The 12,212-nt window shown below is 38.7% G+C and overlaps 1 protein-coding gene across 4 annotated transcripts in view; it reads left to right on the top strand.

The window, feature by feature from the left end:
* The first annotated feature begins 465 nt into the window (after positions 1-465).
* GRID2 (glutamate ionotropic receptor delta type subunit 2) overlaps positions 466-12,212 on the top strand; it is a 1,428,484-nt gene continuing 1,416,737 nt past the window's right edge. For all 4 annotated transcript variants that reach the window (XM_032400835.1, XM_032400836.1, XM_032400834.1 and 1 more), the window contains exon 1: positions 466-1,000. In XM_032400835.1, coding sequence (XP_032256726.1) covers positions 913-1,000 — 88 coding nt within the window. In that variant the 5' untranslated portion in view covers positions 466-912. The remainder of the gene's footprint in view (positions 1,001-12,212) is intronic.

Genomic DNA, 12,212 nt, shown 5'->3' on the forward strand with positions numbered 1-12,212 from the left:
CTCGCGGGCTCGCTCGTTCTCCTAGGTGATCCATTTCTAGGCAACGTGGGGCTAGTGCTGAAGCTGCCAGGCTCTCCTTGCTCGCTTCCTGCATCCCGCCAGGCGAACCGCTCCAAAAGCATCCTGCAGCCCGCAGGCTTCCCTCCGCCGGCCCGGCCCCGCTGCTCGCGCCCGGCGCAACTCCCCCGCCACCGCGCCCGAGCGAACCGGCTCCCCGGGCCCGCCTCGCCGAGCTCCGCTCCCTGCCTCGCGCAGAAAAGGAATTTTCTCTGCATTACTATCTGCATTACCTTGAAGTTCACTTTTACTACCCCTCTTGGAGAGGGCTTTTTTCCCTTCCCTGTTGGAATCTGGCTGCTCCGCTTGGAATCTCCTAATCTTTCCTTTCCACTTACATTTTATTTTGGCAGCGAAACAAGTGATTCTCTGCGGGCCGTTGGGGCGGGGGCGGGGGGCGCTTTTTTTTTTTTTTTTTTGGTTGGGGGAGGGGCAGGGGAACATCCGGCGTAGAGTGTAGGGGGGTGGTCTGGTTGGAAGTTGCGGCGGAGCTGGGACTGGAGACCCGCGGCCCCGGCTCAGCGATGGGGATGGTCTGAGCTCCAGCCTCTCCCCCTGCCCGAGAGCAGCCGAGGCTGGATACATTTTTTTAAAAGCCAAACTGCAAACAACTCTGGCGACGCCAAAATTCCCCTCCAAGTGACACGGCTTTGCGAAGGAGGTTTCCTCAGGCTGGGCTCTCTTAATTCGCTCTGCCTTCATCAGCGACGATTAAAGGCTTTGCTCTGGCAGTAGGAATTTAGAAAAAAAGAAAAAGCTGCGTTAAACTCTATCGTGACCTCGAACTCTTCGGACTGGTTTAAAAAAATATATTGAAAGAGAAACCATCCTAAAAGAGATTCAGCATAGGAGGAGATGGAAGTTTTCCCCTTGCTCTTGGTTTTGTCCGTGTGGTGGTCTCGAACCTGGGACTTGGCGAATGCGGATTCAATCATTCACATCGGTAAGAAAGGGCAGGTGTTGCCTGTGGGTACTTTTAACGTTTGGGTTAGCAAATGTTTCCCTTTGCTTCCCCCTCTCCGCCCTCTGTGTGGCTTATTGGCGCTGGCTTCGGTTTATTGCCCCTTCCCGCTAACCTTCCCTCACACTTGTTCAGTTTTCTGGCAGGATGTGGATTCTCGAACCTTGACTTGGGCCGTTGTTTCGCGGTGAATCGTGGAGTGTGTGATGGATGCGTGGGGGTCTCGAGTTTACCTCAGTTGTGCGTGTGTGCCGGGAAGTGCGGGGGGTGGGTTCTGAGTGTGTCGGGAAAGGAAGTTTAATCGACTCTATCTTCCATATTCTCTCCCGGATGTACATTTGCTCCATTAAAAAAAATATCTTTAGGGGAAAGAAGAGGTGTGTGTCACCTGTGAGGCCAAAACTGGGGTGAGAGGTCGGGGGGAGCTCCCTTCGGATCGAACAGGTGGTTTTGCAACGTGAGCGGGCTGCGTTAGCCGCAGCGTTGTGCGATGGTGACGGGGTGCTGGCTGCGCCCCCAGCCTCCTTTTCCTCTTCCCGTCCTCTTGGCTTTGCGGTACTCGCGCAGAGTCGCCGCGACGGTGGCGGGAGGGGCTGGCGGCGGTGTAGCCGAGGACGGGGAGCCGCGCGCCTCGCTGCTTCGCACACTCCCCCGGCCTGGCGCGGCGGCGAGACTGGCCCCCGGGCGCACGAGAAGCGCGGGGCGCGCGGGCCGCTCTCGTGGGCTGCCTTGCAGACACCTGCCTCGCCTTGTCTCGCGGTCAACTCTGAGTTGCCGCGTAAGGCCGAGAGCAAAGGCGTTTGGGCTACGGCCGGGCGGCCTGACTCCAAGAAGGACGCCGACCCGGCTCGGAGATGCTCGTGGCCCCACCTATTGGCAACCAGACGGGCCGGGACTGGCCGCGGCTGGCGCGGGCGGGGGCGGGGGCGGGGGCGGGTGGGGGCCGCGCGTCATTATCATGCACAGCGCTCGCAGCTTCGGGCTCCAACTCTTCTCACTTGCTAATCCGTAAGAGCTGAGTGGAGACGGGCTCCTGCAGCCTTTTCTGCGTTAATGCGACGATTTCCTTTTCGGAAATTCGTGTCCGCGGGCCAGCAAGGTTTATTTACTGGGATGAAGAGAGACCCCTCTTGGGGAATTTTTCTGGGCACAGGACTTTTATCTGTCCACACGGCTTGATGTTCTTCAAATTGAAGCGACAGATGGGTCGCAGCATCTCCTCCTTTAGTCCCCCTGCCCCTCCCCTGCTCTCTCTCTCTCTCTCTCTCTCTTACACCCCCCCCCCCCCCCCCCCCCTCCCCACACACACCACAGAGTCCTGGAAGGGAACCTGCTTCAGGTGGCTCTTGTGCCTGCCCAAGCGAGGGGCTTCTGTCTGGTGTGTGCCTCCACAGCGGCCAGCCCCTCAGCTCCAGGGGACTCCTTCTCGGTCTCAGAGGCTGTCTTTGTAAACATGTCTGCCATTCTCTGTCATTTAGATCAGTAGAACCATACATGTTTGTGTATAAGGGGTAATGAGGTCAAGATTCGAAAAACCTTGCACTTATGCATTAAGTAAATTAAGCACTAGATAGCTTGACTGCTAGATCACGTTTTGCCTGGGGGCTAACAGGGCCTGTGGGTTCAGAACTTTTCAGGGAGAAATCATGGCCTCGTTGAGGGGTTCAGTAATGTTCTGATAGAATTCAGAAACGAACTGTTCTCCTCTTAAAGAAATGACATACATTTATATCCAGTTGTAAATGACTGGAACAGGATGCAGATATATATATTACTATGGTACCTTTACGTTCATTTTATGATTAGGGGTTTCTGCCTTACGTTTTTCATCGCTCAGGAGAAAAGGCTTGTGGATAAATGCTTATTTTATTGCTTATTCTGTGGTCTACAGGATAAATATATTATTTGCAAACACCTACAGCGCTTGCTGTCCTTTATCAGCTGAACACTGTTTTGCAATGCAGTCTGATCATTTGTTTCTAAATAGAACACAACTGTTGTATTTTTCCCTTTGCATTCTGTTGTCTGTCAGTGTGACATGGCTTATTTATAACCAGACCAAAAAAATAAAGGTAACTGTACAAATTACAGATTTCTTCAGAAAGCGGGTTGTATGCATGAACTGTGTATATCCTATTAAAAGGAATACTTATCAGACAATTTGACTTGAATGCAATTAGTACATTAGGCAAGAGGATTAGCTTCTTTTATAGGCTACCCAATATTGCCATGAAGCTAGCAAATTGATAATTGCTTCAAATGCTTCATATCTTTTATAATATATTGATAAATATTACTTCCCAAATTAAAGAAGATGACCAAGACTAATTTGAGTGCATGTCAGAGGTTAAAAGCCCCTCCTGCTTCCACCTCCCATCCCAAAGTATAATAAATTCAAAACTAAATGCCCATATTAAAGTTTTAAACCATCAGTTAATATTCATTGGATCAGTTTACCTTGATGACTAGCAAAAGAGAATTAATTATCTTTAGGAGGTGATTGCTTTCATTTAAATATTTAATGGGAGAAATATGCTTATGGCAAATGTATTATTTCAGGATTGAAGGGATGAAAGTGATGGAACTGAAGGAAAAGTGAATATTTCAACTCTAGAGTTATAAGGAGATATGCAGAAATGAAAGATTTTTCTAGCCTCATGTGGTGTGTTCATGTAGAAAGTAGCTGCAATATGTAGTTCAGGCAAGCTGGAAAGATAAAAAAGACACTGCTCTAATAGGTTCTTTAAATATTGAATCCTTTTAGAGTTGAACAGAATTATATATATGAAAACTCTCTCCATTCTTTCTTTCTCTTTGTTTTTATTTCATGCAGGTAGTTTTTAAAAGTCAATTACATATTTTAAACTCTAATGTATTTTATTAAACACATGAATTCACTACAATGATGAAATACATCATAATAGTTAAACTCCAGTGATTGGAGTGGCAGTGTATTTATTTCAGTAAAAAATGCACTAATATCATACATAATTACTTTTTCTGTTAAATCACATTTTAAAGATATTTGATAATTACATACATTTGTTTAAAGCACGTTCATACACGTAGTATTTAGAAATGAATCATCTCGATTGTGATATTCTTTGCCCCCCAAAAGAAAGGTCTTTTGACATATAAAAACTGCAATTTTGAATTATGCTTTTACTTTGAGCCTGTGCATTGATTGAGTAATTTCATCAGACCCACATTACTTGATTGCTTAGAAGTTTCCTAATGATCTGCATGCTGTAGGAAGAACCAAAAAATCGTGAGTGGAATGGCAATGATACTGTGTTTTATGAGGCTATTCAAAAGTCGCTCTGATTTATGTAGCTAGAAAGCTCGAAAGTCTTTGAGATTAGACACGCTGACTGCTATTTTCTTCATACATCAGTCGTTCCACTCTCTTTACTCCCTAAACACAACAGGAGTGTAGAGCACTGCTTTAATTAAGCAGGGATTAGGTGGCATTTCCAGTCAACTGAACAGTTTGTGTTTTGCTTCAAATCTAATATGGAGGATCTCATGTTTTAACAGTTTAATGTATGCTCATTTCTTTATCTGGTTCCTGTGCTCACAGAACTGATTGAAATGAGCTGTCCTCAGTTATATATCTCTATAAGGGTATGTTCAAACAGTGTAGTCACATATTACGAAAATCACTTGCAGGTTTTTCTTGTTATCAGTCATAGTAAAATACCTTATGCCAACAGGGAATAGAAACAAACCATTTATTTATGTTTTTCTCATAAGCACGAGATACTTTATCCTCTGAGATAATAATCATTCACTATGATTTGTTTGAGAAGCCTAAAACAATGCACAGAATATTTTCATCACAAAAAAGTTCAAATTAAAGTACAGAACTGGTGGGTGAATAAAATGTCCACATTAAAAACAGTAATAGATGGCAGATTTAAAGCAACAGTTTTCATGATTTCTGCACTGAGGACAGTTTTATCAAATATAGAATGTAAAAGTATTTCCAGAAAATGTACTGTGTCTTACACCAAAATATTTCTTTTCCACCTCTTTACATAATATGCATTGGGTATGATAGCCCCCAGGAGTCATTAAGGACTCCTTGCACTGTATAAGATATCTCAATGATTTAAATTATCCCTTTATTATTTACAGTGGTTGTTTGCTCTCTAAGTTATGGATAGCATATAGTATAAACTTCTGGAATGTATGAACAAGTAGTTTCTGAATTTAAAATAAGGGTGTTGGGGCGCCTGGGTGGCTCAGTCATTAAGTGTCTGCCTTTGGCTCAGGTCATGATCCCAGGGTGCTGGGATGGAGCCCCACATTGGGCTCTTTGCTCTGTGGGAAGCTTGCTTCTCCCTCTGCCACTCCCCCTGCTTGTATTCCCTCTCTCACTGTGTCTCTCTCTTCAAATAAATAAATAAAATCTTTAAAAAAAATAATAAAATAAGGGTATACTTTACTATTATTCTTTTCTGTATCATTAATACAGTTATTTGAAGCATAATTCAGATGTGCATTAAGTTAGACAGTATTATTAATCAACAATATCAACTATGACATGACTAATAAGCCATTACACCAAGGACCTTTGCTTTCTACTCCGAGTGAAGCATACACCCAATAAATATCTCCTCTAAATTTTAATTCAAATATGAATAAAAATCAAGGTGATTAACTTTCAACTTTTTAAACAGTAGAAACCAGTTGAAATTATTAGGAGTAATGGAAGATGCATTATATTTAATTCAGTTCCTAAGGCTAAGTTTATAATATTGTAATTTTATCTCAAAGGGTATTGTAATTTTAAAACCACACTTTCTAATCTGGAAGTTTTTTTTTTTTCCCTTCATTTGCATATGTTATTTTACTATTAAAAAGTAAAATATTTGGTATTGCTTTTAGATTTTCATGATATTTCGAATTATAGACAGCATATCGGTGAATAGCAATACTTACACAGTTTTACTCTAAATATAATGTTTATTAGAAAATACATTTATGGCTTATAAAGATAGCTTTGCCATTAGGTGTCACTGCATTCTGAGCTGTTCCTTTGTAGTCCTATTTGAAAACCACATGAGATTTTTTTTTAATTCTCTGAAAAAAATGCCATCCAATGAGGTCTATGATGCTATAAGATACAGGTGGTTTTTATTTTCAAACCAGAATAGGAAATATTATCCCTGTCTCTTATTCTTATAAAAATGTGGTTCTAGGACATGTCAACACCCTCTATTCTCCAGGTAGATTAGATTGCTAGACCTAATGATGTAAATTTTTCACAAATTTAAAATACAGCAGAAATATATTCTTTAATACTTTGCGCAAAAATCTAAGACACCAAAAATGATACAAATATGCTTATTACTGTTGGTGTAAGCAAATTAGTGGATGGAGTTTGTTAAGCAATTTCTTAACTGTGGTAGTTCTGCTTACTCATGGAACTTTTGAGGTACCAAACTAAATGATGTTTGTAACGTGAAACACGTACACAGAGCTATGAAAAAAACATGTGGGCAAAAATACAGATATCTTTTAAAACAATGTTATCCATTGAGTTTTGTGCATGGATCATATATGTTTTCATAATTTTGGCCTGGTAAATATTAAGTTTTATGTAGTGTAACAGTTTCTTCCAAACACATACAACTACCACCACCACTACCAGTCCCGTTGGGTTTTTGTGGTAATTTATCTTTTTATAACCAGTGTCTGTGATCACTTAGTAATTTTTCTGTTTATTTGATCTTTTTAAAGAAGCAAAATCTTCCCTCTAGCAAATCCCATTTGAAGACTAATGGAGATGAAACTTAGGTCAACTTTAATCTGATAAATTCATTTTAATATAAGCAAAACCACATAGTTAGAGAATGCAGTATTAGGTTAAATGAACACTTTGTCTTTTTAGACCTTATCTTGCACCAATATTAATTATAATAAATTAGTTGGAATAATGTGTTAAGAACTTAGGGTAAAATTAAGTGATCAGATGGATATCTAAAAGATAAGGAAAAATACTAAAGTAATTCTGGGATTGATTATGTGGATTTTTGTGGATTCAAGTCATTTACATTGGTGAATTTTAGCATTTGGGTGTGGACACAAATTTCAGAATGTGAATTACATGGGGAGGGATGTTAAGACATAGTGGAAATGTTCTAGATTAGAATTTAAGGGTTTGGGGCTAAGTACCAATTTTATCAATGGCTAACTGAGCAAAATTGGAAATTTATTCTTGTTTTTTTAATAAGATTTATTTATTTTAGAGAGAGAGAGAGAGAGAGCAACTGGGAGGAGGGGGAGAGGGAGAGAAATCCACAAGTAGACTCCCCACTGAGTGGGGAGCCCCATGTGGGGCGCAGTCCTGGGACCCTGAGATCATGACCTGAGCCGAAATCAAGACTTACTTGCTTAACTGACTGAACCCAGGCATCCTGGAAAGTTACTTTCTTTAGTCTTCATTTATTATCAATGCTAAAACAAGATTTAGACTAATTTTCACTTAAGCTCTAAAATTATGTGAACTAAAATGAAAACAGATCCCTATATTTGAGGAATCGGGAGAAGGTATACAGTACAGTCAAGTCTGGTTCATATAGCTATACTTAATAGCTAGGTTCAGAGTGATTTTAAAAGAAGAAAATGGGGTGCCTGGGTGGCTTAGTCGGTTAAGCATCTGCCTTGGGCTCAGGTCATGATCCCGGAGTCCTGGGATCGAGTCGTCCCACATTGGGCTCCCTGCTCAGTGGGGAGTCTGCTTCTCCCTCTGCCCCTCACTCTGCTCTTGTGCTCTCTCTCACTCTCTCTCTCTCTCAAATAAATAAAAAAATCTTAAAAAAAATAAAAGAAGAAAATACCAGGGGAAATAAATGGAGCATAAAATCTTAATCACTAAAATTAAAATGAAATTTTTTTCAGTATGAACAGGAATTATACATAATATATTTGTTTATCAGATATTCTAGATAACTCCAATATCAGATTGAGAGAACTGGATTTGTTAGTTTTTTGTTTTAGATTCTGTTTTTGTTTTGTCTAGTGTCGATGCTAAGGTGTTCCATTCAGTGCTACTCTTACAGTATACCACAATGTTAGTGCTTATTAAGGCTGACTGGACGAAGGAGTAGTCTTCTGTCCTAACCAGCATAGATGACAATAGCCTTTAGAATTTACAAACTCAAGGCACACCAGGAATATTAGCATAAGTTTGGTATCACTCAAAGATATAGAGTATAAAGGAAATATCTAGTGTTTCTTCAGTATTCTTCATCATTTTCCATTCCTGCTCCAGGTGTTCTGGCTTTAACCCTATTGCCCACCAAGTGGTTACCAGTGTGAAGCTGAGGCTGAAAGCATCCTTGAGTGAATAGAGGGAAACCTAGAGGCAAGCACAAGAAGTTTAGTATCAAAAGGCCTGCCTGTGTGTGTTTAAAAATTTTAGATCACTCTGTAGTCAATTTCTTATGAACAGATATTTTCACTCATAAAAAAGATTGAGTAATTAATTATATTAAAAGAGCAATTCTTACACTTTTTTCTTTATCCCCAAATAATTCAAAGTACTATTGTAAAAATAAATTATTTTATTGGCCTAAGTACCTGATTTTTCTGAAGTAAACTTAAATAAGGCATTTGTTTCATTGTCAAAATCATTATAACTCTAGAAGTTAATATTCCTGAAACTACATGATAAGGTAGGCCTTACTGTACAACATGTACGTGTGCTAATTGGGAGAATGTTCTTTCATTCCGCAAACATTTATTCTGAACCTACTCTCTATGGAATACTGTTTTTAGGTTCTGGAATTAAAATACTGAACAAGTAAGCTATGTCTCTGTATTTAAGGAACTTACATTCTCATGGGGGAGGCAAAAACCAAATAATGTCAAGTAGTGGTAAATTGTGTGAACAAAAATGAAAGAATGGCAGTTGAACAAAGTATGCTATTTTGAATACTGTGCTTTGGTAAGTCCTGTCTGAGGAGGTGATCACTGGAGCAGAGACGTGACTCAAAGAAAGAAAGTAAACTAGGTGGATATCTGATATCAGAGGGCACAGCAAAGGTAAAGGCCAGAAAGCAAGACAGTAAGGAATCATTTGTTTAAGGAACATCTTGAAAATCAATGTGGAACATATATGGAGTTTATTACTGAGCAAAGCAGTAAGTGGAAGGAAATAAGTGAGAGGCAACTATGGAGGATCCTGTAGGGACTTTATAGGTCGTGGTAAGGTATTTAGATCTTCCAGGTATATGGGGAGTCTACCGGAAGATTGAGATAAAACATGTGATATGAAATGATTTATATTTTAGTAAGAGAATCTTCTCTGGGTGGACTGGTTGGAGTACAGATATGAAAATTAGTTTGAGGATAGTGAATTGGACTGGTAGCTGAAGTAGATGAGTGGTTGTCAGATTGTGGATATATATTGAAAATAGAAATAGGATTTTCTGATGGACAGCTTGGCTAGAAGAAATCCAGAGGGAGTGAAGAGGCTTCCAAGATATTTTATTTGAAAAAGTGGGTGAAATATGTTACTATTAACTGAAATTGGGAACATGGGACAATGAGTAAGTTTTAGATAAAAATCAAAATTTGCATTTATTAAATTTGATATTCCTATTAAACATCAAATTTCAGAATTTAATTAGGTTGGCAGTTGTTTATATGAGTTTGAAATTTCGGGTGGATTTAGGGATTTGAGCTGCACATTTGGAATCAATATTTTAGATATGGTCTTGAAAGCTGTGAGGGGTAGCTCATTTAGGGAATAATCGTGTAGCGAGAACTCCAAGACTGCCATGGGACATTCTAAAATGTTGAGGTCAGAAGACTAAGAGGATCCAGGAAAAGAGAAAGATGAGTGGCCTGTAAGTTAGAAAGAAAACATAGTACTGTGTGGTGTTTTGGAAGCTAAGTGAGGAAAGTATTTCAAGGAAGAAATGAAAAACCCTGTCAATTTCTGTGGATGAAAATTGTTGATAAACATGACTTTGACAAAAGTGCTTTCAGTGGACTGGAAGTGACAGAATACTGATTGGGGAGGATTTAAAGATTTAATGGGACTTGAGGAACTCTCAGTTTTTCTCTAAGGGAGAACAAGGGAGTGGTGGGGGTGGGAATATGAGGTAAAAGGTGAGTTTTTTTTTTTTTTTTTTAAAGGTGGGAGTTAGGATATATAGGGTAATTTTTTAAGTTTCAAGTATAAGAACATTTTCAGTTAGAGGATTTAAAATAAATTTTCTCTTTTTATTCAAACCTATTGGATTCCTGAGTTTGGATAGTGTTTGAATAGCACTGTTTTATTTATGTTTGTTTGTTTGCTTGTCCTTGTTGCTTTTTGTTTTGTTTTGTAATCTGGGACCAAGTGAAACTGGGCCCGTGCCAGTGGATGAGAGAAGTTTAGATGTCCTCTCTGAAATAGACTCTATTAGTTGTTCTGCATTTGTGCTTCACTTAATTTCCCAGATTAGCACTAAAATTTAGGTAAAAATTTTTTACCTGAAATTATGAGTGGATTATACCTTGAGGAGTATTGGTATACCATTATAAATAGAATCAACATTTAGTTTTTTAGTAATATATTAATTTTAAGAACACATAATATTCCTATATGATAAATGGTATCAAAATAGTATGAAATCCTCTTGTTAAAGTAGATATGTTTGAATTGATTATGGGTTTCCTCTAAGTAAATTCTACTATATATTTGATATACTTAAAAAAATCATTTGGGACAATTTTTAAAAAATACAGTTATTTCATGAGGCAGTGCATATCATTGCCACATAGAAATTAAATGATGAAAGAGATTCACCTGATTTTAATTTTCAGTGACACCTTTAAATATTTCCTTTTATAGAACTTTCACTTCTATTTGTGCTATACTATAGCTGACAGATCTTTAGTCATAGGTGAAAATAAGGAAAGGAAATGTTCTAAATTTTCTAACCTCAGAATTTAGCCTTCTGAAAATGACCCTTAGTTCTCTCATTGGTCTCTCATTAATACATAAGTTATGTATATTTCATTGGTCTGCAGCTAAAATAAGAATATGTGTATTAAAATAAGAATGCCAATAGCAGGTGAATTATATTTGTCTTGTGTTCTTTGTCCTATCCAGTGCTATCTGCTCTATAAAAATATGTTGTCTTACGAGACAATGTAATATGAATGTCACATGTTGTTTCTGCTTGGTTACATCTATTAATTAATGTATAAACATGGAATATATGAACAGTGAGGAGATAGCTGTCCTGTGGTTTGGGCACAGCAATGACTGATTAAAAAAAGCAAGCTGTGTATGGCTGGAGCCAAGGAACATAATTAATGAAATATATAATACCAAAAGTTATTTTAAACTTGCTAGTTCATAACTTCCTGGGGTGGTGAAATATAATCATTTGAAGGAAGTGTTTAGCAGATTTAAATATAAATTTAAGTTTAATAGCCACCTAAAATTTGTGGAGGTGCTTAGTGTACTTAACCTTGATATCATTAAAATGGCATGCCCCACAAGCAGCACCTTTTAGATTGGCTTATTATCTTAAAAACCAAAGGCCAGGTAATATCTTAGGAGTTAAAGTGGGACAAGAGAGTCCGTCCTATTTTTCTGTTGTGTGTAGCTTAAATTGAATTAAAATCTAGAAGACTGATTCTTTCTTCTGATAACCTCTACAATCTGACAACAGAGAAAATTGTTGGGAGTATAGTGGCAATTATGATCTTGCTCTTCAGTGTCCAATTTCTTCTTTGTGACTTCTATAAACGGCAGTAACAGAAAACTAGTGAATTTTTTTTTAGAAATGCCAGAAATTCTTACATAGCCCAAAGGACACATGGTTTTTTATGAAAACCATTATAAATTTCTTATTAACAAAATTATTGAAAAAAATTTAACACATCATTAGTGTGGTGGTGAGTCAAACACAGACTTGAGAAGGGATTACTCTTCTGTTTCCTGGTGGTGTAGTCATGGTGAGTTTTGGATATTTTTTATAATTCATAATTTTCAAGCTGAGAGATCATGATCTATATCATTATCTTCCATTTGCAGAAAATATACTTTTAGGGTTACATGAAAACCATAACACGTGCCCCTTTTTTTTTGAACAAATGCTTATTGAGCACCTGTTACGTACTCAATTGATTACAAAGCTATTCACATAAGACATGTTTACCATCCTTTAAAAACTTTTACGTATAT

This window comes from Phoca vitulina, unplaced genomic scaffold (assembly GCF_004348235.1).
Source record: "Phoca vitulina isolate PV1807 unplaced genomic scaffold, GSC_HSeal_1.0 scaffold3, whole genome shotgun sequence".
Classification (NCBI taxonomy): Eukaryota; Metazoa; Chordata; class Mammalia; order Carnivora; family Phocidae; genus Phoca; species Phoca vitulina.